This window comes from Vicia villosa, linkage group LG2 (assembly GCF_029867415.1).
Source record: "Vicia villosa cultivar HV-30 ecotype Madison, WI linkage group LG2, Vvil1.0, whole genome shotgun sequence".
In the NCBI taxonomy this organism is placed as follows: domain Eukaryota; kingdom Viridiplantae; phylum Streptophyta; class Magnoliopsida; order Fabales; family Fabaceae; genus Vicia; species Vicia villosa.
The window spans coordinates 178,993,872-179,020,091 of record NC_081181.1 but is presented as its reverse complement, the minus strand read 5'-3'; the positions used below and the strand labels follow the sequence as shown (position 1 = coordinate 179,020,091).

Below are 26,220 nucleotides of genomic sequence, written 5' to 3'. Positions count from 1 at the left end.
ACTATTGTGTTCTTTGCCTCGATCACATGCTCACTTCAAAGAAACTCTCTTGTATGGAAGGGAGTCCTTGACGTTTGAAGAAGTTCAATCAGCCTTGTACTCTAAGGACTTGAATGAACGAAAGGAGCATAAACCTTCGACTGTTGGCGAAGGTTTGACCGTTAAAGAAAACTCTTACGAAAGGATGGTAAGTTCGACAAGAAGAAAGGCAAAAGCCCGTCGAAGTCTTACAGTGGCGAAGCATCTGGCATTCGATGCTACCATTGTAAGAAGGAGGGTCACACAAGAAAGGTGTGCCCTGAACGCCTGAAATATCATGGAGGTAAGGATAATGGCAACGCTGCCATTGTTCAAGATGATTTCTAATCATCTGATGTTCTTGTGGTTTCGAGCAGTGACTCTAAGAAGGAGTGGATTATGGATTCAGGTTGCACTTGGCACATGACTCCAAACAAAGACTTGTTCGAGGAATTATGTGATCAAGATGGTGGATCAGTATTGCTGGGAAACAACAAGGCTTGCAAGATTGCAAGTGTTGGATCTGTGAGATTCAAGCTCCATGATGAGTCAATAAGGTTGTTGACTGAAGTCAGGTATGTTCCTGATTTGAAGAGAAATCTGCTTTCTCTTGGTGAATTCGACAAGAAAGGATATGTTTTCCAAGGAGAGAAAAGTATCCTAAGAGTCATGAAGGGTTCGAAGGAAGTCTTGAGAGGCGTGAAGAAACAAGGCTTGTATACCCTTGAGGCTGAAGTTGTAAGTGGTTCGACAAATGTTGCATCCACGAAACCTTTGTCGAAAACAGAAATCTGGCACATGAGATTGGGCCATGTCAGTGAAAGGGGTCTGGTCGAATTAGGGAAACAAAATCTGCTTGGTGGAGACAAAGTCGAAAAGCTGAAGTTTTGTGAACCCTGTGTACTTGGAAAATCTTGCAGAGTGAAGTTCAACAAAGGCAAACAAAGAACACATGGATCCCTTGATTACATCCATGCTGATCTTTGGGGGCCTGCAAGGTGTCCATCACATTCAGGAGCAAGGTATTTTCTATCCATATTAGATGATTATTCCAGAAAATTATGGGTATTCATCCAGAAGACTAAGGATGAAACTTTTGAGAATTTCAAAAGTTGGAAGACTCTGGTTGAAAATCAGACTGGCAGAAAGGTCAAGAGGTTGAGAACCGACAATGGCCTTGAATTTTGCAATGAGGCATTCGACAGTTTTTTTGCTGCCTCTAGTATTGCAAGGCATAGAACTACTGCAGGTACTCCACAGCAAAATGGTTTGGCTGAAAGGTTTAATCGAACTATTTTGGAGAGAGTCAGATGCATGTTGACTAGTGCGGGGTTAACGAAGGTGTTTTGGGCTGAGGCTGTTTCGACAGCAACATATCTGATAAATAGATGTCCTTCGACAACGTTAGATATGAAGACACCTGAAGAAGTTTGGTCGGGACATCCACCAGATCTCGACAAACTGAGAGTATTTGGCTGCGTAGCCTATGCTCACATTAGGCAAGACAAGGTCGAACCTAGAGCTCTGAAATGTATGTTCATGGGATACCCAGAAGGAGTCAAAGCTTATAGGCTATGGTGCCTAGAGCCAGGTCATAGGAGGTGTATCACCAGTCGAGATGTAATTTTCAATGAAGCTGAAATGGCTTTTAAGAAAACTAATGATGTTGGTCGAAGTACAGAAACATCTGACGAAGAGCTAGAACAGGTAGAGATTCCTGTTGAGGTGGAGCATGTTGATGTTGAATTGCATATCCCTGATGAAGTCGAAGAAGAAGCAGAAGATGCTGAGGAAGTTGAGGAAACTGACGATGACTACCTATTATCGAGAGATAGGTCGAGAAGAGTCATAAAGGCACCTCAGAAGCTTGGGTATGCAGATCTTATAGCTTATGCCTTAATCTCTACAAGTGAGGTTCTAGACGAAGAACCTAGAGACTATAAGGAAGTTATGACGAGTCAAAATAAGATTGAATGGCTGAAGGCCATGGATGATGAGATGAAATCTCTTCATGATAATCATACTTGGGAACTGATCAAGAAACCTGTTAGGGCAAGGTTAGTCAGCTGTAAATGGATTTTCAAAGTTAAGGAAGGAATTGAAGGAGTGACGTCGAAAAGATACAAGGCAAGGTTAGTTGCAAGGGGTTTCACTCAGAAAGAAGGTGTCGACTTCAATGATGTGTTTTCTCCTGTTGTGAAGCATAGGTCCATTCGAATGTTGCTTGCCATGGTGGCACAGTTCGATCTTGAACTGGAATAGATGGATGTGAATACTGCGTTCTTGTATGGTGATCTAGATGAAACGATCCTGATGAGGCAACCTGAAGGGTATGTCGAAAAAGGGAAGGAAGATTATGTGTGCAAGTTAAAGAGATCTTTGTATGGGCTGAAACAATCTCCTCGACAGTGGAATAGGAGATTCGACAAGTTCATGGCACGCATAAGTTTCATTAGAAGTCAGTTCGACCACTGCGTTTACTTCAGATTTCGACCTGGTAATTCATTTGTTATTTTGTTGCTTTATGTGGATCATATTCTCATAGCAAGCAACAATGTTGAAGATGTGATGAGGGTGAAGGCTGAACTCAATAAGGAGTTCGATATGAAGGATCTGGGAGCTGCTTCCAGAATTCTTGGAATTGACATTCGAAGAGATAGAAAGAAGTCGAAGTTATGCTTATCTCAAGAGGCATATCACAAGCGTGTACCTTTCTCTGTTAGTAATAAAATGACTACTTTTTTTGTTTTATCTAGTTCATATAGATGTGTGGGTCTATTTAATATTTCAGGTGCCCATTGGTTTATCACCTTTATTGATGATTGTACTCGAGTTACTTGGGTCTACTTACTTAAACAAAAATCTGAAGTTAGTCATGTGGTTCCTCAATTTCTCTCTATGGTTAAAAATCAATTTGGTATGAGTATTAAGAGAATTCGGCCTGGTAATTCCAAGGATTATTTTAATCATAATATTATCTCGTTGTGCCAAAACGAATGTATCATTCATTAGTCTTCACGTGTTAAAACATCCCAACAAAATAGTGTTGTTGGAAGAAAAATGGACATTTGTTAGACCAAACACGTGCTATGATATTTCAAAATAAAGTTCCTGAGAAATATTGGGGAGAGGCAGTTTTAACTACATTGTATCTTATAAATCGTTTGCCTTTATTGTCCTTGCTTCCAAAACTCCTATGGAAGTATTATCCTCGTTCTATCCTAATGTGTCTATCTCTGGTAACCTCACTCCTAGAATATTTGGGTGTACATCATTCATCCATGTTCATAGTGATGGTATAGGGGAACTTGATCCTAAAGTCTTAAAGTGTGTCTTTATAGGATATTCTTCCACCCAAAAAGGTTACAAAAGTTATCATTCACCATCTCACAAGTTCTTTGTCTATCGAGACGTCACTTTCCATGAATAAGAAAGTTACTTTCTTCAAACTCATCTTTAAGGCGAGAATGTAAATATGGAAGATGGGCCCCTTATACTTACTAGCCTTACTCTTGAACTTGGACGTGATTCTGAAAAAGATGAAACTGATGCAAGATATAGGAAGAATTTAGTATATACAAGAAGGAACCATTCATGAATCTACTCATATCCAAAAGCTTGACCCGACATTACATGAAGTAAATTCTAACCCTTGTGCTTCAATTTTTGAATTTTCTCATGAACAGGAACCATAATCCAATTCAAATACACCACCATTACCATCACACTATAAAGATTTACATCTTCCAATTTTCCTTAGGAAATATACCAGAAATTGTACCAAACAACCATTTTACCCTCTATCCAACTACCTAAGTTTTGAACATGTTTCACCTACCCATTAAATCTTCCTTACAAATCTGAACACTATAAAACTACCTACCTCTCTATCTGAGGCGTTATCTGAAATAAAATGGAAATAATCAATGGATTTGGAGATGGAGGCACTGGAAAATAACAATACTTGGGAATTGGTTTCTTTACATCTGGGAAAGAAACTTGTAGAGTGCAAGTGGGTATACAGTATTAAATATAAGGTAGGTGAATCGATTGAGAGGTACAAGGCAAGATTGGTAGCCAAAGGATTCACTCAAACCTATGGAGTAGATTATTCATATATATTTGCTCCACTCGCAAAAATGAATACAGTTAGGGTGATATTATCTTTAATAGCAAATTTTAATCAGAATGTAAACCAATTTTATGTGAAGAATGAATTCCTTCATGGTGAACTCGAAGAAGAAATATACAAGGATGTACCTCCTGGGTTCCGTGAACATACTACCACCAACACGTGTGTAAGATAAAAAAATCTTTACATGAGTTAAAGTAATTGCCACAAACATGGTTTGGAAGATTCATTAAAGTTATGATAGGTTTGGGCTTCAAACAAAGGCAAGAAGATCATATCTTATTTATCAGACATTCTGAAACAGGGGGAGTAACTGTGTTATTGGTATATATGGGTGATATTATAGTCATAGATAATGATGAGGAAGGACGAGAATTTTTAGATATACACTTAACCAGGGAATTAGAGATTAAATCATCGAGAAAATTTAAATACTTTATGGGAATTGAAGTTGCCCACTCTAAGAAAGGAATTTTCATATCTCAACAGCAATACATTACTAATCTTCTGCATAAAACTGGAAAGATAGCATGCCAGCCTGCAAATACACCAGTTAATCCAAGTGTAAATTTGAGAAATGCAGAAAAATATATTCTTGTTGGTAAGGAAATGTATCAGAGATTAGTCAAAAAAACTTACATACCTCTCACATATTAGACTTGATGTTGCTTTTGGTGTTAGCTTAGGCAGCCAATTCAAGCACCAACCAAAAGAGATTCACTTACAAGTTGCACTTTGAATTGTACAATATTTGAAAGGAACACCTGGTAAAGGAATTTTGCTTGAAATAAATTGAAGTGTGGGTCTTAAAGCAAATATTGGTGTTGACTATTTATGGCCAATTATGGATAGGAGATCAACTATAGGCTATTGCACTTTCCTATATGGAAATCTTGTGACTTGGAAAAGTAAGAAATAATATGTAGTATCCAAGTTTAGTGTTGAATCATAGTTTAGGGCAATGGCACAAGGAACATGTGAATTAATATGGCCAAAATCAATCTTAGAAGATTTGAGGATAAAGTGTGATGAACCGATGAAACTTTATTATGATAATAAGTTTGCAATAAATATAGCTCATAACCAAGTGCAAAATGACATAACCAAACATATTAAAGCTGATAGACACTTCATTAAAAAAAGTAGACATTGGCCTTATTTGCACTTCATATGTGTCCTCCCAAGGCAATCTTGAAGATCTTCTGACGAAAGGGTGTAACACCCCCAAATCTAGACTACTAATTAAAGCATACATTTGCAAAATTCAGAGTAAATAAACATGCATCACATGAGGACATTACACACACTATTTCCAAAAACAATACTTTAACATGCAATGGTCACATACGAGTAACACAGAATTAAAGATTCAAAACAAAACATGCAAAGCTACAATGGAATAATTGTCTCCTCAATAAAATGGTAAACTCGGGTGATTCTCATACATCACCCACCATGTCATAATATCTTGGCTCAAAGCCGCACATCAAATATAACATATCCAAAATAAGAAATACATATGAGTAAAATAATATCTCATATCATCAATTCAAAGATAATAAACCCAAAATCCCAAGTGTTACATTGACTAGAGCACAATATGACTACCTAGTCAAGACACACTACAAGAGATCTAAACCAACAAGCTAGACCTCCTCCGAAGCACCACTATCCTCGGTATCTGAGCGATGTCGCAATAGAACATCATTCTAACAAAAGTGTGAAAATTCAAATCATTATAGATAAACATAATAATAGGAAATACATCAATACAACAACAATACATTCCAAAAAATCACCACTCTTCACATAAATATACCTTATATTTATTTTATCATGAACCACATGTTCATCTCATACAACATAGCTCCTCAAATCAAGTAATCACATTTAATCATCAAGATCATCATATGTATACTCAATGCGATATGCATGTGGACCCCTCTTTTACCTTTTCTGGCAAGTTGATTGTCCATCTCTAGGACTAGATAACCACCTTTAAAGCTCCATTTGGCGTTAAGCTTTCAAACCTCATCCGGTATTAGGTTTGAGACAAGCAAATAATCTTCGCAAGATTACCTGACATTGCCTCTTTCAAAGACTCGCGCTAGTGTAAGTGTGCAACAAACAAGACTCATTCAAATAAGATGATCTCAACCTCTTAAAATATACAATCAAATCTCTTCCGACATTACACAACATGACTTCAATCCCAGACAATGCGTCAATTAGCACACAACATTTAATCACATGTATTCAAACATAGTATAACATGTATTGCATCATTATCCATCAATTCACATCATAATACATACATATTTCAAGTATCATGTTTTCATGTAAATCCAATCATAAATCACTCACTACATGCCAAACAATTAATCAAAACTCATGATAGTTATTCATAAATCAATGGCAAGCAATTCCACAAAATTCACAAAAATAAAATATTCATTTTTCAGCTACAGGCCACAATACGCGCCCTAATTCCCTCGTGACGCACGCTACCTTCTGCCAAAAGGATTGCCAAATTTTCATAAGCGTGTTGCGCGCCCTACACCGCGCGACGTGCCCTCTGCAGAATTTCTATTGCGTTGATAGCAAACCTATTTTTCCCCATTTCACCCAAAATCAGTTCTAGTTCAGATTTTATCACAAATTTCGCGCTTATATCACATATATAACACACATAATCAATGATGAACATCAATACATAACTCACAAATCAAATTCATGGTTTCTATCATAATCTCTAAAGTTAGGATTTCACAAAATCAGCATGCATACACCAAACCATATGTTATTTTCATACCCATTCATAGAATCATACATAGAATAATTATAACAAGTTAGATTTCACATCATTTATGGATTAACATACCAATTCTAAGACAACACTCATGAAAGTAAACTATCAATCCTAAATTATGCATTTTCTAACCTCACATACATTACCCAATTATATCTACCCATAATCACTTGGATTCACACTCTTACCTTGGCTCAGATGGAATCTCTAGTCATTCTTCTTCAAGAATCTCCTCTTTTTCTCTTTTATTCTCTTTTCTTCTAGCCTCTTTTATTTCTATTTCTCTAATTTAGAGTTTTCTAACATAACACCTTTACTAACTCTATTTTGTTATTTGGGCTTAACTCACCCAGTCTCACATTCTAATTAATTAGGCTCATCAGCTAATTACTAATCTGAACACATCTACTCAACTATTCAAATACCACATACATTCAAATAATCACAAAACACACCAAATAATTAATTATCACATAAATAATAATTAATAAAAATAAACACCTGATAAATATATATTGAAATAAAAATTGGATTGTTACAAAGGTCATAACAATAATAACTTTGAAGAAATTACTTTCAAGCTCTGAATGATAGATATACACTCACTAGCTTGAAGGGGAGTGTTATAAATAATTAGTTTTATCATTTTGTTATTTTTTATGTTATTAGTAGTTTAAGTTTGGATCTTTAGTAAGGCCCATTAGGTCATAACTCTTTACTTCTATTAAAAGAGATTGGTATTTGTATATTCAAAATAATATCATTGAATTATTTTGTTCTGATATTAACCAATCATAATCATGTGACCAACTTATACATATCGCAATTTCATCGTGATGAAGTGAATGTTTGGTTCCACTTCTACAAGACCCATAATAAATTATAGAGATGTAGAATTGATTCTAAGTGATTTTAAGGTGTTTGGTTTTTTTTAAAAGTAGAATTGATTATGGCTCCAGAATTTATTCTACTTGAAGTTAAAATTTGTAGCTTCTACCTTCAGAATTGATTATGAGAAATCTTTACACTGAAACATATTGTTTAACCCACCTTTGCATAAAATTATCCAAACATAAATCAATTATGTTGAACTCAATTATGTCAAAATCAATTCTACGAAACTCCACTACAAAAAATTAGCAAATTGCGATGGTTAGTTTTGGCAGATTACGACGGTTTTAACCGCCACAAGTTACAAGACGCGACTGTTGTGTAACTGTGTTGCTAAAACCGCCACTCCAACCGTTGTTATCAATCACGACGTGTAGTAAACTGTCATAAATTGTAAGTAGCGACTGTTACAAATCATCGTGAATTTTAGTTTGAATTCTTTTTTTAATTTTGATTACGACGGTTTCAAACTGTCGTTATTTATATTAAATTTAATTTAAAACATATTATGGAGGTTTGTATCCCCCACAAAATATATTAATTTTTAAAAAAACTAACCAATGATTAAATGTGAACTAGTACATTAAAAATATATTGAGACATATGTGATCCATAATTCAATTAATAAAGACAAAGACATTTCTCAACATCAAACATAACTTAACTAAGGAATATATCAAAATTCAAAACTAACCTGAAATAATTATAGCTATAAAATTTCTAATGTAGCTTCATAGAAATAAGTTTCTTCTACCATACTTGTCAACTAAAAATATTGAGATGACAGTAGCTACAAGGAGAAGCATTTGGGCATGTTGATATTACAAAAATTGAAAAAGAATGTTTGACAAATGAGAGTTGAACCTCATGGTACACACAAACGTATGGGGTTGACTATCATGAGACTTTCTCTCCCGTCGCAAAAATGAGCACCGTCAGAATTTTGTTATCTCTAGCAGCTAATTATGGATGGAATTTGCAGCAATTCCATGTCAAGAATGCTTTCCTACATGGGAACCTTGAAGAAGAAATTTACATGGAGGTCCCACCTGGGTTCAGCTTTGAGAAAGGCAAAGTTTGTAAGCTAAAGAAGGCCCTTTATGGACTGAAACAGTCCCCTAGGGCCTGGTTTGGCAGGTTTACTACTGTGATGAAAGATATGGGATTTAAACAAAGTCAGGGAGATCACACTTTGTTTACTAAGCATTCAGCCTTAGGGGGAGTTACTGCACTAATTGTTTATGTGGATGATATAATTGTAACAGGAAATCATCAAGCAGAAATGGATAGCCTAAAAGTGTGTTTGCTGAAAGAGTTTGAAGTAAAAGAGTTGGGCAGATTAAAATATTTTTTGGGCCTTGAAGTGGCACACTCTAGTCATGGTATTTTCATCTCTCAACAGAAATATGTGCTGGATTTATTATCTGAAACTGGTAAATTGGGATGCAAACCAGTAGAAACTCCAATTGAACAAAATCACAGACTTAGTGAATTTGTTGAAAATGCAAGTGTGGATAGAGAATCCTATCAAAAGCTGGTTGGAAAGTTAATATATTTATCTCACACTAGGCCAGACATAGCTTATGCAGTGGGAGTGGTGAGTCAATTCATGCATAATTCCAAAGAAAATCATCTTAGAGCTGTTTATCGAATTTTGCAATACTTGAAGGGCACTCCTGGAAAAGGAATTCTATTTACAAAGGGTGAAGGAATTACTTTGGAAGCTTATACAGATGCTGATTATGCTGGATCAGTAGATGACAGAAGATCCACATCCGGATATTGTACTTTTCTTGGAGGAAACTTGGTGACTTGGAGGAGCAAAAAACAAAACGTTGTTGCGAGGTCAAGTGCAGAAGCAGAATTTCGGGCTATGGCTTTAGGTGTTTGTGAACTCCTATGGCTGAAAATAATTCTACATGACCTAAAGATTGAATGGAATGGACCCATGAAACTATATTGTGACAACAAGTCAGCAATAAACATTGCACATAATCCAGTGCAACATGATAGAACGAAGCATGTCGAAGTAGACAGACATTTCATCAAGGAAAAATTGGATAGTGGGACAATATGTATACCATTTGTATCAACTTGAAATCAGCTGGCAGATGTTCTTACAGAAGGATTAAGTGGCTCTACATTTCAATCTATTATCAGCAAGTTGGGAATGGGTAACATCCACTCTCCAACTTGAGGGGGAGTGTCAGAACCAGCTGTACAAAGTGTTAATTAGTTGTATATTTTATATTTAAATAGGATTAAACTCTCATAAATGGGATTTGATTAGCTGAATAATGTGTATGTATTTATAGAAATTACTGGCCCTTAGTTATAGAATTGAAACAGGGCAGTGATGAGTATTTATTAGAAAAATGATCTCTGTCATTTATCTTAAATAGTAATTCTGTTACCTCAAAATTCATACTGGCAGCTTCATGACTCCCTATGCCACTTGACCAAAACTGAGCAATGACTAGTTCCAATGTGTGACCACTTACTACCTTAAAGGTAAAGTTTTTGGCACCCGAAGAAGCAAAAGTTATCACCTTTTCCCATTTCAGAGGTCTTTGCAATGGGCACATCTGGACATAGAAAGCATGTGAAAAAGAACCCTACACAATCAAAAAAAACTTTCAAGCTGCAAATTTTACCTGAACAGCATCCACAAAAAACTTTCGAGGTATGTCACACCCTGACGTTTTCATTGTTACATCAGCCCAAGATGCACCATGTGGCACTTCTATATATCTCCTTTCTATATGCCCTAATAAAACAAAAAATATAAAGAATTAACTTAAAGTGTTGGTCTCTGTATCGTGCACTTGCCTGATTGGACTTGGATAACTATGACTGGCCGTATGTATAGGAACACTGGTAAATATTTGCATTCACTCTAACATGAATAGTGTTTTTATAATAGACAGACTAGCTAATAAATTGGAAGCATCCACACACAAATATAGAGTAAGCATTGGGTTGTAGTTATATCTAAGGAAATATGAAAGCTAACCTTAAGAGATTATCTAAAATAATTTATGATGTAAAAATGTGAACGAATATTATATTCATATATTCTAACAGGACTGGATACCAGAGGTACTATACCTGCATTGTGAATGTAATTTCATAAATAATTTAAGACAAATTTCAAACATTAGCTGTATGGGAGAAACGAAAAGGTCCCCTACGAAGCAGCTCAAGTGTTTTGGCTGGAATGCATTTAAAGTAGGCCCAGTTTAAATTTAAGCAGTAGGACAGCAGAAAGTAGGAGATCAACTTCATAGACTAATGCAAACCTGGCTGGAATAACATATTTGAAAATGAAATTTGTAGAGACTGGTTAGTTACAGCCTTGGCCTTTGTTATGGTAATAGGAATTCTGAAAATAGGACCACGCCATGGCGCTTTGCAGTCAATACCATAGACTTCATAGTAGTGAAGACCATCACTTAGATTGGAAGGATCCACAACTACACTGAGAGAATAAGAAAACAATTTGTAGGTCATTAAAAAACCAAACTACAAATAAAATCATCTAACATAAACTCAATAGCAATAGACACACTTATTTTGTTTTATTTCTGTCAAGTGAACTCACCCTCATGGATGATGTCATAATGAATATATTTCGTTTTTAGAATTGCGGAAATTAGTTCCCCTTGAGTGATTTAGCAATGATTTTGATTGGACTTCTGATGGGTTAATTTGGTCTGTTTTCCTAAAAGAATTAATTACTCATGTGATATTAACTTTGCGCGGTAAATGTGTGTATATACTTTACATAGCTTCTGCAGCAGTACTTTGTTTTACCCTATTATGTGCATAAAGCTGTCAGCGGTTGTAAACATCCCATAACTAATCTCTTATGTAACTACCTTGTACTAAAAATACCTGAGTTCTATATCTCAGTCTCGTAATTAAAACAGAACCGTAATTTCAATCTACAAAACCTAGACCAGATACTTTCATGGTATCTAGAGCCAATGAAGCTTAATTATGGCTTCCAATCTTACTCCTCCTTATTCTCCAGTACCCTTCTTATTCTCCAGTACCAGATGAATTGCACAAATTTCAGCCACCGCAATCGGAGAATCCATCTTCTCACATCATTGCTCTGCAATCGCTATCACTCCTACTGCAAAACTCAAGATCTGGACAGTGCAGCACCAGTACCGTGTCAATATACAATGCCTCCTTTACTTGCAAATTCTGTTTCGACAAGCACTGCTACGTTGCAGTTCTCCTATAGTATCAATGATAGAAACTCTCATTAGGAAACAGAAGGTTGGTCTTGTGCTGATCATACCGCTGGTATTGAGAATTCAGTACATGAAGCTCGAGAGCCTCAAGATCAATTGTTGTCAACAGTAACTGATTGTGGGATACAAATAATCAATCGACACTCAACAGTTACGGATAGCTCATATTTTTTACCTTCCGGAATACAAATTTTGCTTGTTTATGATTTGAGAACAGACCTGTTGTCTGGCCTATTCTCTTGAAGAGAAAAAATATTTTTTCATAATCACTAATAAAATAAGTATCTATATTTTTACTTGAACTAATATTTTAGGTTTAAATAAGTTTTTCGCCCCTAAAAATATATTAGCTTCTTTTGTCCCAACAAAATTTCCATTCAAACTTTCATTCATAGCATATTTTCTATTTCTAATTTTAGTTCTCACTTTTAACTATAGTAACACCTATCTATCGGAAGTCTATGTGACTTTTTGTATGGAGGTGACAATTTTGAGACCTTAAAATATCATTAACATAATCATTTAATCTTTAATTTATATTTAATGTTTATTAATTTTTTCATTAGTCCAAATTAAGGTTTAATGATTAAAATGTTAAATTATAGTATTTCAAGGTCTTAGAAATGTCGCATCATCCAAAAATGCCATGTGGCACTTTCCCTATGAACCACCGTTAGACATGCGTCACATTTAAATGCGAGAACTAAAATTGATAACATAATATGTGGAGGACGAAAGTGGTAAGGAAAAATTTGTAGAGACTAGGCAAAAATTAGTATATTTATAGGGACGAAAAAACATATTTAAGCATTATGTGATACAAAATCTTGATTCCCCTTCCTGATCTCAAGTAAAATATTAATTTTTACTATCTTGTTTATGGCAATATTTATATGGATAAAAAGCATATTTAACCATTATGTGATACAAGATCTTGACTCCCTTTCCCGATCCTAGGAAAGATATTGATTATTACTATTTTGTTTATGGCAATATATAAGCATGAAAATAAAGTGGTAAAGAAACATAAACTAACTTGAAGTTACGACCATTATGAGTGAGCAAGAGATAGTCAGGGGTCTTCACAACAGTCTTTTCAGTAGAATGTAACTCAATGCATTCCTCAAAAGGAATCTTTTCCTCAAAGTTGCTGGCATCTTCATGAAACTTTGGATTAACTTTCACTATCCACTATGAATAAGTACAAGCACAAGTTAGAAAGCTAGTGGCTGTGAGTAATATAGATAAAACAGAAGCAGCCAGAAAAGGCATTTAAAGTGAATATAATTTCACAAGGTTGTAAAGCAGAAGTATAATACAACAATCCACTATTTTCTACTCTTTTGTTTAAATTAGATGGAAGTGAGCACCAGATTCAATGTGTGTTTCACACTACAACCCTTCCCATTTTCTCTGACTATTTCCCAACTTCTATATCAAATTTCATCATATAACTCCTCATCAATATTTAACAGCATAACTTTTTGTTGGTGTTCATTCATCAATATCTTAGCAAGGAATGTAAATTAGTTTAGAATTATCTAGTCTTTAATTAGTCATCATTTGATTTGACCCCTGTATGGGTTGGGTTAACCAAGATTAGATTCAAGACATTAGTAATTAGCTTTCTCACTTAATTAATCATTTACAAGTTTTAAAACCCCTGACTCAATAATCATCACCACTGTGAGGCACGCCAAATTTATGAATGAGATATCACCTCAGTAGTCTGTCGGCAAGCACTAGGCTCCCTCAGGTAGATGCCTCGTGATGTAGGACCTGCCATCAGCAATCATATAAAGGACGTAAGTTTGCCAATGCCAATTTCAAACGCTTGCTCTTAGAAACATGTAAATTTCAATATTATATTGCTTTCTAGCCTTAGTTGCACAAGTCAGCTGATCATAGATTACTTAGGCAATACAGCAACTATTCAACGATAAAAATAATCATGACTTCCTCGGAAGTATACTAATACTACTACTATTTTGTAAGCCATACAACCTTCACAAACTTACTTGTTTGAACTTGAACCTATATAGAAATACTTAAGGAGGTTTAAAAATTTCTTTCTTAATCCTGTCAAATGGGTTGGAACACGCTTTGCATATAAAGCATGGCTGTCAAACCCTTGAGTTAACACAATTGTACAAGTCCACAGTTCTTGGTATTTTTAAAACAAGTAACCGGACTATCAAAATTGTACTCCATAAATTCAAATAGAATCACATTGACTCACAGACTCATAGAATCGGGATTTTGAGGCACTTGAATGAATCTAAACATAATGTTAATTTATGCCCGAACATTCCCATTACAACAGTGGTTGCAATGTTTCTAAAAAGAACATAAAATGCAACAGTTTAATGGAAAAACTCTGTAGTGCACAAAAGATTAATCTCACAGCTGTAGCACTCGACTCCATAACATCAACCCATCTGCAGAGGAAACCAATAATACTATGTTGAGCCTCACCCAGATAGCTCCCACCATAAACAAAACCCTGAACTATTAAACATTCATTGTTGCAAGTTTGCAATGGACCAACTATGAAGAGATGAAACCTAGCTCTCCAGACCTGAATTCAACTCCAAAAAGGGGTTGCCCAGTCCGACCATCCATCACTTCTTTTATGGGAAATAACAAAGTTGATTATAAACTACTAAGAATGATTGTCCCTTTAATTTTGTGTATTTTTCTATTTTTGAGTATCTATAAATTTCGTTGGAATTTATTTTTACTTTGTACATTGTTTTTTAGTCTTCACAATAGCGTTTCCGCTAGGTCACTTCCGCCTCTCGTGAAAGAGCCTTTTGGGCTAGAAGCATGGGCAATGCACAAAGGACCAACCTACCTTGTGCTGAAATTTGACTTTTTTTATTGGAAGAATGCGAATTAAACTCAAGGCCGCGTGAATATAGAGCCTTGGATAACATGTGTCCCAAAATAATTAAGTTATTAGGGGAAGGAGAGTGAATTATTCTGAATCTCGGTATCTCAAATTTATTACTAACATGCACTTTCAAACATTACAAATATAAGGAAAGGTGAAATATCCATGGTAGAATACTAGAATGTAAACTCACTTGTTTTTCCAGATTGATTGACATTTATCTGATACTGAACACATGGAAAGTTTTGACACTTTTGTATATATTCAAAAGCCCTGTCGGAGAGTATATGATTTAAGTCAATACAAAACTTACAAAATTTTCATTTATACTAAATTTCTGTGAATGTAAAGAATGAGTAAATTATCTAACTTGTCAACTTGCATAAGCCCTTGTCCAGTGGATAATTTATCTTCAGGCAAATCACCTATGGGAACTGAGGTATTCTCAAGAGCCTTCCTCACACTATATGGACTCACAGAAATTCCCTCAGCCTGCATGGGGATCATACACATCAGAAAATCATGTATATGCGAGTACAGTAGTACCAATCAAATAAAACAAACTACAAAAGAAATGCAACTGAAAACCTTCATTGCACTTATAAGCAATGCAGTTCCTCCACAGGCTGATGGTGATGCCATTGATGTCCCGTTCATGAGCATGCGCCGTTGAAGAGTCCACTTAGGAACAGGAGCAACAGCACCACCAGGAGCACTTATACAGACACCAAGGTCTCCATCAGCCGTTGGCCCACGGCTAGACCTGTAATAATCCAATCAATCATGCAATAATAACAATGCAAAATCAGAATTAAAAAAATTCAGGATAGGGTGTTTAAAACAAATATACCAAGTGTATTCAAGCCCTTCTGAAGGAGGTTCAACAACACAATGAGCACCAGCAGCCATAGCAGGAGAAACATATGCACCGACACCGATGATACTCGAAGATGTACCACCAGGTGCACCAACTGTGCTCAATCCTGGACCACTATTACCAGCACTGCTCACAAATATCAGACGATGCTTGTTCACCGCCTAGATGTAAAACAACCAAAACCTTTATAATTAGAAAATAGAAAATGGAAAAGAAAAGATATAAGTTCAGTTAAAATCAAAACTCAAGAAAATACCTCATTCACAAGGTCAACAAAGCGTCCATAGTTGGGCAGTAAAGTTGCTTCACCATAACTCATATTAATGAGATCGCATTTATGCTGAAAAAAAAACGTGGAATAACTCATATTAATGAGATCGCAATTATGCTGAAAAAGAATCGTGGAATGGTCATTCCTATAAGTCTTACTTACTCATACCATACATTAACGAAGTTCGACAAACACGGATATAAAAGGAAAAATAATATATCACCAATGGGAATATCCAGTATAATCAGCTGAAGAGAAAAAAGAAACATTTTATGCACCTCCACGGCAGCTATCAGTGCCCGAATCAAACCAGTTCCTGTCTCCATTGAACCTAAGCGGGCATCCCCAATTTTACAAGATATTAATTGTGCGCCAGGTGCAACTCCATTCAACAAAGGCTCCTAAAAACAAAATCATGTATCAATAGGTATACTATCCCTCATAAGAATTTCAATATACAGATCAAATTACATATCAGTACCTTTGGGTGGAAAGCAGCAGATATACCAGCAACATGGGTGGCATGGGGAGAACAGTCTGTTACAACACTTAAAACATTCCCATTATCATAGACATTAACAACAAATGTGCAAGCATCTAATTTGCTGAAGACACCATATTTCCTCTCAATCCTGAAATAAAAGGCTGTCATAGTTAGCATTAAATGTATATGATTATACTATACTTTAAGAAATAAAATGGCGATTGATTCAATAGCTAGACCATACAGTTTCTTCAATGGCAAATTATATAAATTCAGGAACATCTCAATTAGGAAAAATATGGGTAATAACTGAGCTCTTTGTGCTAAATAGTTAGGTGTTCCTTTCCAAGGAAATTACATCATCTGTGATTTAATTCAGTTATAAACAGCGGTATAGAAACCTAAACACGCAGAGTAGAGAAACCAAATATATTGAGAAGTACGGTTTGTGAAATGTCATATAAACTGTTCGACATGATTGTACAGCCATAAAATAAATAAACAAATTTGTTCAATATATATTATGTACACACTATAAAAAGGTTAGTGTTGAATTGTTTCAAGAGAAATAAATATTTCAAGAAACACAACAGCTCACTCAGGTGCCAATTCAATGCAATTGATTTACATTCGATGCAAAAGAAATAAATCAAGAAAGCATGCTATGAATCAGTAGGATGATATGGTTTTCAAATCAGGGTCTGTATGTAGTAACAGGCGAAGTAAAATTTTGTTAGGTTGTAGAGATGAGATATACCCAAACCATAATTCTTTAGATGATATGCCTATCCTAGATCACTTGTTAGGCTTCCCGCCTTGTCCACGCTTCTGCCTCACTGAGGCCCGAGCGTGATGGGGTGTTGGAATTTCCGCCTTCATTACGGTCCGTCCCTAGTCGCCTAAATTGCGAATTTGGCTAGCCTTCATTGCAGCCTCCAACACCTTCATTGCGTTGGGTTTGAAGGGGTGGATTTAGTCTCACATTGCTTAGAGATACGGTATGTGTTATGTTTATAAGGGTGTGTTTGTTTCAAGGTTTCAAATTACATTCCTTGGAATAGTATTCCCAGGATTATTATTCCCAGGATTATTATTCTCATTTATGTGTTTGGTAGAGATTAATGTTTCCTAGAACTAATTGTAAATTTGGTTAATTTAAAATTACAAAAAATAAATAAATAATAAAAATAATTGTGATTAGTAGTGGGAAGTTATAGTTGGTTGAAGTTATTCCCATGGGAATGTTATATTCCCACCCTTTAAGCCTTGGAATAAAAATAAAAGAAGCAAGTGTAAATAAGATTCTTTGGAATAAAAAGTTCCTTGGAATAATTTTTTTAAACTTGAATCAAACATAGGAATGTTGGATTCCCATAGTCCTATTCCTGGGAATATTTTTTCTAACCTTGAAACAAACACACCCTAAGGGATAGTTAGGCTCAATCCACACATTCTAAGAGGATAGAAAATATGTTGCCGATTTCACGAGATATCTCTCTGCAAAAGATATAATAAAAATAGATATTCATAAAAACTAAACTAAAACAAGAAAGTAAGTGTACCTATAATTAGTTAAAGGCACAAAATTAGCAAGCATTCCACAATCCGGATCATCTTCAAGACTCTGTGTGTCAAGGGCAGCCCTCCAGACCTCCCCATCATGCCATGCAACAGCATCTATAATGGGTCCTTTATCATCATAACTCTGGAACACACAGCATTCCCTTTTCAAAGTTCGGAATTTCAATTGATAAAATTTGAGAAAAAAGCACAAACACAAGCATAAATGCCTTAGTTTGAGTGTTCAACATAAGAGTCAGAGAGACAAAAAAACATGAATTTCATTGTTTCTGCAGGGAAATTAAAATGGTGTTTCCAACATTATTTCCTAGCAAGGACCATTCTATCAATGTCATCATTCCAATCCTTAGAGTTCTATAATGAGAAATAATTTGAAATAAACTACTCATTTCCTATTTCAAGGACCGGAAAGGCGGCAATAACCAAAGAGCAACAAAGTCATGCGACGTGATCAACACCAACCTCAGATTGCCTCCTCAGAAGATCAAGCCTATGTTGCAGATCTTCACGAACTCTCTTAAGTTTTCCATCTTCGACCTTGATGTGTTCCTAGAAAAGGCATGATGCTTTGAGTTACATGGAATAAGAAGATGCAAATACAATAAAATGCAAATAAAACAACTAGTCAAATATAGAAGGCGTGACGGTATTTAAAATTAGGAATAATACACGCAACTTAATCTGCCATTCAATTTTAAAAAGTGATAAAGTAAAAACAATCCATGCATTTATGACTCTTTCTATGTATATTCTCTTCGGGTGTGTAACTCAAATGCAATAGATTCCATCATATGTCTCTCATATTTTTCCCTTTTCAACAACATTCATATTCATAGGCTCCATTTGATTTTTTATTCTTTCTTCTTTTCCTCTCTTCTGCTCATAAGAGAGTATAAAATACTACTTCCGATGAGTACTTCCGAAATGAACGTCTGAAAAATACAACAAATACAGCATGCAGGAATACGAAATGAGGATTTTCTTTCTTTCTCAAAAACAAAATTTATTAATGCATGCAAATACAATAGGACATGAGTTAATATACTACAATAAGAAAAACTTTTTTCTGAAAAAGATAGCATGTGAACAGCCTGCCCCTGTGTTATCTGGTGCTTACTACATATAAAATATGAAAAAGATGATGAGTGCATAATATGCAATTTGAGATTCAAATATTCTGGAATACTTAAGAATCAATCAAATTTTACAACGAAACCTGATCAAAATCATCAAGTTGTTTTACAGCCCTTGCAATTTCCTCCTGGTTTTTCTCATCCCATTTTTTCTTTCTTTCTTTCTGCCAATAAAAAATTAAGAGAGAAAAACGGAAATTAAATCTATTAGCCAGAGATAAGAGTCTTTGAGAGAACTAAAATATTTCATAGAAATGTAATGCTACCTTCAAACGAGAGGTCAATTCTTCTGTGAAGAGCTCGTAAACCAATTTATAACCCACGTGCCATTCACCAGAAGGATTTTTCCATGAAGTATTGATAACCAAAGATGCCCCTGTAAATAATTTTTCATGAGCAACAAGGGAAAAAGGAAGAAACAAACTCTAAAGTAAGGAGATATGTGCAAGCTAAGAAACAAAAATACACTCAAAGGGAAAATAGAAAGAAAAAATAAATAATACAAGTACTAAATTGAAAGAAGAAAACTTTAGAGCTTATTTGTTTGGTTGTTGTCTCCGAAAGAAAACAATTTTTCTTTTAAAAAATAACTAAACAGTCTGGAAAGAAACTTTTCTTTTAGCTTATTGCATTCTGATTCTGTAAAATAAAAATGGAACACTGGTTCATTGTTATTGAGTTTAGAGGACAGTTATAAATTTTCTTCTGTCTTCTCTGGTTGGTATGTTATACACAATTGTTGATTATTTCCACTCATTGTTCAGAGTTTTAATATAATTCTACTGAAATGTATAATCATTCTTATTTGGGCTATTTGAGTAACAATATTTGTCTAGACTCAGCCCAAAACAAGGAGCTAGGTCATCGATAGCTGCACATGTTTCCTTACAAGCAATTTACAATATATTTGTTTTTTTTACTGAACTACTATATATTTGTTAAAAGTCCCACAATGAATCATGTGATAGACCAATAGGCCTGAAAAGGTATTTATAAGTTGGAGGCATTTCACACCTTACAAACCGGCTTTGTGAGTTGAATAAGGCTCAAACATAATTTTAAGAATATTAAAGAATGTGTCACTAAAATGATTTGTATTTACAGTCTACTTGATATTTCCTAGAACTAACCTGATGCCCCGCGAATACGACCATCTGCATCAGCCTTCACAACCTTTGAGGTATCAATATCACCACTCCCAGTACTGAAGAAAATGTATAGTATTATTATTAGAAATCAAGTACAACTCAAGGATTATCAGCTAAAAATTCAACATGAGTTGAAGTAGCTTTCTGATTACCAATCAATGACATCAAGAATTTTTGGTTTCCCGTCTGATGTAATCTGTAATCCATCAACAGCCGGGTCTATGCCAGAATCTGTATACATGCAGATGCCAGATTTGATGATTGAACAAATATGTAATGTAAGCCACTTAACATATACGACTGCGGAAAAACACTTCAGGATACAAGCAGTATCTTTATTACACCACAAAGCACTTTAGTAGCAGTAAATTAAATGGACACCCATCCAATAAAAGAACAGATCAAAAGTGCAACTAAACTAATTTTACACGATTATCCATATGCAAAATTAACGTTAATAAATGATTCCACAATCTACAGAGGACAATGAACAGAAATGAAGAAACTTGCCTAGAAAAATAACAGTTAAGAAAAACGATCCAGACTAAGAAAAGAAGTAAAAAAATGCAGACATATTACAGATTTACAGTACTCGGCATGCACAAGCACACACATATATTCATCTCTGAAACTGGACAAATCCAAATAAAGACTCAGAGGCAACAAATCTCTAATATGTGAATCTCAACACTGCACAAAATAACTAACATTCCTCATAAACAACTTTCCGAAGCACTAAAATCACTTCACTTTAGCACAACCAATCCATTTTCAGCCAATTATCGAACTCAATACAATTGGTCTCACTCAATACAATTGGTCTCACTCTTCAAACCCATTACTACTCTTTGGACTACTCTCTATCCTAACATCTAAACCCAAACCACATAAAATTACAAAAGAACATAACATTTCTTCAGCTCTTCGATTCTAACAACACAAATCTCCAATAAATTAGTCCAGCACATCTTCAAATATATTTTTAAAATTCACAAAAACATTTCCACATAGTCCATCAACTTTACTCAGGCAAAACAAACATGCAACTAATTTTCAAACAAAGACCAAATTTGCATTTCGTTTAGATTAATTTTAAATAAACCAAAACATCGTTCTCTAAAACTCAATTATATAACATAATACAAAGTAAATACTCAATTTGATCCCTGAATCTGTAGGACCATATCAACCAAGTCCCCTAAATAGTTAATATTCCAAAATGATCCTTCGAATCGTAAACTGTTAATCAAGTTATGTCTAAGGGTCTGTTTGTATTACTTCCATAAGTTTCGTGACACTGTTTGATAGATTTAATCAAAACAGCTTATGACATTTTTCATACATTTTTTGAACTAATTTTGTAAATTCTTCAAAATAGCTAATGAAAACAACTTATAACATATATAAAAACAATTTAAATTTATTTTATCTTTTGCTATAAAAATAGCTTATGTGAGCTTACTCATAAGCACTTATTTATGCTATAAGCTGGGAATAAGTTGTTTATCCAAACATGTCCTAAATCAATTATAATCAAATGCACTTCTGACATTGTTCACTTAATTAAAAATGCATGCACACCGACACTACCAACTTAATGTCATCACAGTCACAACAAAGGAACTTACGAGATTAACATTTTACAATTTCAGAGATCATTTTGGAATATTATAGTACATTCCTACAGCTTCAATTTCAAACTACGAATTTACACACACTAAACCTTGCATGATTGATATCAATTTTACTTCTCAAAATTCATCACGAAACACTTAGCAGCCGAAAAATAAAATCGAGAAAGAAAGTCAACTGAGTAGTAAAAGTACCGAAAATCGCGATGAGAGCACCACGACCATCGTAATTTGGGTGAGAATCAAGGAACCGATCTACTCCGATTTCTTTCTTCGGCATGAGTGAAGCTAAAAAGGTAGATTCGTTCAGTTTGAAATCGCGGAGAGAAGAGCCATCGCTTTTTGTATTCTTCTTCTCGTTGTTGAATTTGTTGTTGTTGTTGCTGCTATCGGTACCAGTTGTAGTTGGAGTCGATGAAGAGCAAGGCATTGCCTTGAGAAAAATTCAGTAGTGTGGTTTGTGGTGGTGGTTATTGAAGTTGATCAAGATTTTTGCTCTTCGTGATTGTTTTTAATTGTGAGAGAGGAGGGTAATGCGGGGAATTTGATGGTTTTGGAAATGTGTTGCGAAAGAAGTGAGGTTATTTTGGTCATTTAAAATGACGTGGCGATGCGTTAACTGTGACAGTACCAGTGGTTTTGACATGGGTGAGGTGGAATTACATGTTTGTCCTTTTATAGAGTTGGAACTTAGAATCACAAATAAGAGTATGACGTGGTAATGAAAAAATTTCTAAAAAACAAAGATACAGTATTTTCGTCCGTCCCGTGATCAATTTGCAATAATTTAGTATCCTAAAATAAATTGATCTATTTAATTTTTTAATAAAACTTTTTTATTTTATTTTTTAATTAATTAAATTTTTACAATTTTTAATATATCATTAAGAGTATTATAGTAAAAATATTATTCTCTCTTATTTTTTATATTTTTTTTAATATGTGTGACATAGTAGACTGAATCACTAATTATGGGAGGAAAAGAGTATTAGAGTAGTGCTATTAATAGCTCGCAGATTATCACATGAAGGTAATGATTTGTCGTACCACCCACATATCAATATTATTTTAATACGCATGCCGCACGTATCTATGAGTTATCCATACTTCAATTTATAGCTTATTACTATCCTACACTACACGATATGTTATCTTTATATATGATAAGTTGATAACGGTCGTTACCATTATTTATTAATCAAAATATTATATATGCAAAAGTTTTATTTTGATGTCATATCAAAATATTATATATGCAAAAGTTTTATTTTGATGTCATCCAAGAAAAAGACACATTAATTATTATAAATAATTATCTTTATGTTGTGATCAAAAAAAAATTATCTTTATGTTATTTGTAATTTAAGTTTTAATTTTTAGTAAGACTCGTTAGGTCAAAACTATCTATCTCTATTTAAAGATATTAGTATTTGTATATTCAAAATAATATTATTGAATAATTTCATTCTTTATATGGTATCACGAACTTTTGTTCAATAGGGTTTTGTTTTTGCATAAAAAACTATAGCCGTCTTAATTGTGGTTCTTTATAAAAAAAAGCCTAGCCACCTTCATTGTGGTCATTGTCTTCATTGCAACACCCTTCATTCACATTGTTCACAAAACTGTTTATTAGCATGTTCGTAAGTACTATTCATCATCACTTTTCACGAGTATTGTTCATCGGTACTGTTCACAAGCGTCGTTCATCGAAATTGTTCACAAGTACTATTCGTGAGTATTATTCACCGATATTGTTCTCTATTATTGTTTGAACATCCACGCGTATCTCTGTCAACTTCTCAACCTTGCACTCCCTTGTGGTTTTTTACTTGCATTTATTTCTGAATTTCTTCAATGGCTAACAGTAAAAATGAAACAGATGCGCACAAGTCTGAATCATAATTACCTATTATTCCTCAGGTTTACAAGTTGAATTGAAATAATTATTTGAAGTGGTCTCAACTCATTAAAATGACCTTGAAAGGTAAAGGAAAAGCAAAACACCTTTAAACAATACTAGATATTAGATTCTGGAGTCACTGATCATATAGTATCCTTACCAACACACTTATCCACGTATTCACTTTTCCCCAGTAAAAAAAAATATATCCATTGTAGATGGCACCCTTGTAATTGTAGCACGTCAACTTAGTTCATCCTTGACTTTTAACAACATCCTTCACATCACAAAATTGACTTCTAACCTAATTTACATACATAAACTCACAAAACACATATCATATAATGTTATTTTCTATAATAACTCTTGTGTTTTTCAGGACAAGGATTCAGGGAGGACGATTAGAAGTGCTAGAGAATGGGATGGTCTTTACTACTTGGACAACAAAGATTCAAGCCTGGATTTTCTCAACAACAATTCCTTTTTTCAGAATCAATATGTGAGATATTGGATCGAACCCTAGTATGGCCGAAGGGTAGCTTCTTGGTTCGACAGTTCGACAGAGTTAAGCATGAAGTCGAAGGATTGTTCACATGCTAGTGTCAAAGTGTGCATGCTGTAGTCGAAGATGGGTCTGGCATGCAGATGTCGAAGATGCTAGGATTGTTAGCATGTTAAATTAGGTTTTAGTGTTTAAACCCTAATTTGTTAAGTTAGCTTGTTTATTAAGTTGGCTTGTGTAATGGGCCTTGCTGAAAAAGCCCATTAGTTAGTATGTTAGGTTTTATTATAAATAGCATACTAGTCTCTCATCATTGCTAAGCTGCAAATCCTAATCTAGGGTGAGAGAGGTTATTTGTTATTCTTGTAAACTTGTAATCTTGTTTTAAGAGAAAGTAAAAGAATAGCAGTTATAACCAATTCTTGTGTTCTTCTCCTCTATAATTCCCTATTATACTTTGTTATTGGTATCGTTTTTCACAACAAATTGGTGCGGTGAGCGTAGAGAAGATGCCTTCAACAAAGTATGAGATTGAAAAGTTCACCGGAGTGAATGATTTCGGTCTGTGGCGCTTGAAGATGAAAGCCCTACTGGTTCAGCAGGGTTGTTTGGAAGCGTTGAAGGGAGAGGCAGCCATGAATGCAGAATTGACGGCAGCGGAGAAGACGAATATGATCGAGAAAGCACACAGTGCAATTTTGTTAAGCCTTGGTGATAAGGTTCTCCGGCAGGTATCAAAGGAGACGACGGCATCAGGGTTATGGGTGAAACTTGAAAGTTTGTATATGACCAAATCACTAGTAAATCGACTCTACCTGAAGCAAGCTTTGTATTCATTCAAGATGATTGAAGACAAAGTATTGGCTGAGCAGTTGGATATGTTCAACAAGCTGATTCTTGATCTTGAAAATATTGATGTGAAGATCGATGATAAAGATCAAGCGTTGTTACTATTGTGTTCTTTGCCTCGATCACATGCTCACTTCAAAGAAACTCTCTTGTATGGAAGGGAGTCCTTGACGTTTGAAGAAGTTCAATCAGCCTTGTACTCTAAGGACTTGAATGAACGAAAGGAGCATAAACCTTCGACTGTTGGCGAAGGTTTGACCGTTAAAGAAAACTCTTACGAAAGGATGGTAAGTTCGACAAGAAGAAAGGCAAAAGCCCGTCGAAGTCTTACAGTGGCGAAGCATCTGGCATTCGATGCTACCATTGTAAGAAGGAGGGTCACACAAGAAAGGTGTGCCCTGAACGCCTGAAATATCATGGAGGTAAGGATAATGGCAACGCTGCCATTGTTCAAGATGATTTCTAATCATCTGATGTTCTTGTGGTTTCGAGCAGTGACTCTAAGAAGGAGTGGATTATGGATTCAGGTTGCACTTGGCACATGACTCCAAACAAAGACTTGTTCGAGGAATTATGTGATCAAGATGGTGGATCAGTATTGCTGGGAAACAACAAGGCTTGCAAGATTGCAAGTGTTGGATCTGTGAGATTCAAGCTCCATGATGAGTCAATAAGGTTGTTGACTGAAGTCAGGTATGTTCCTGATTTGAAGAGAAATCTGCTTTCTCTTGGTGAATTCGACAAGAAAGGATATGTTTTCCAAGGAGAGAAAAGTATCCTAAGAGTCATGAAGGGTTCGAAGGAAGTCTTGAGAGGCGTGAAGAAACAAGGCTTGT

The 26,220-nt window shown here is 35.0% G+C and overlaps 1 protein-coding gene across 5 annotated transcripts; it reads right to left on the bottom strand.

Annotated features, from left to right (window-relative positions):
- Positions 1-4,149: 4,149 nt before the first annotated feature.
- LOC131653123 (tripeptidyl-peptidase 2-like) lies at positions 4,150-22,680 on the bottom strand. Of its 5 annotated transcripts, XR_009298965.1 has the most exons (21): positions 22,326-22,680; positions 20,652-20,730; positions 20,482-20,555; positions 19,618-19,727; positions 19,435-19,515; positions 18,681-18,767; positions 18,200-18,342; positions 16,635-16,785; positions 16,432-16,554; positions 16,139-16,222; positions 15,856-16,043; positions 15,594-15,768; positions 15,376-15,497; positions 15,199-15,278; positions 13,833-13,891; positions 13,149-13,303; positions 11,150-11,328; positions 10,505-10,617; positions 10,265-10,435; positions 4,794-4,914; positions 4,150-4,688 (listed from the first exon to the last, which is right to left on the bottom strand). XR_009298965.1 is itself a non-coding variant. In XM_058923185.1 (20 exons), exons 1-20 carry the CDS (start codon positions 22,558-22,560, stop codon positions 5,797-5,799), a joined length of 2,472 nt encoding a protein of 823 aa, XP_058779168.1. In that variant the 5' UTR covers positions 22,561-22,679; the 3' UTR covers positions 5,010-5,796. The 5 variants fall into 5 exon arrangements, 4 of the variants coding, with proteins under 4 accessions (XP_058779168.1, XP_058779166.1, XP_058779167.1 ...); XM_058923185.1 differs by lacking the exons at positions 4,150-4,688; positions 4,794-4,914 and adding an exon at positions 5,010-5,859 and having other exon boundaries at positions 22,326-22,679; XM_058923183.1 differs by lacking the exons at positions 4,150-4,688; positions 4,794-4,914 and adding an exon at positions 5,935-6,756.
- Between the last annotated feature and the right edge of the window lie 3,540 nt (positions 22,681-26,220).

What these genes read in the sequence shown, in the direction of transcription:
- LOC131653123 (XM_058923182.1), bottom strand. Translation starts at nt 22,560, where the DNA reads ATGCCTTGCTCTTCATCGACTCCAACTACAACTGGTACCGATAGCAGC. An exon ending in AACTTGATGATTTTGATCAG is followed by an intron (nt 18,768 to 19,434) that starts GTTTCGTTGTAA and finishes TGCCTTTTCTAG; the next exon opens with GAACACATCAAGGTCGAAGA. An exon ending in TGCTTATAAGTGCAATGAAG is followed by an intron (nt 15,498 to 15,593) that starts GTTTTCAGTTGC and finishes ATCCCCATGCAG; the next exon opens with GCTGAGGGAATTTCTGTGAG.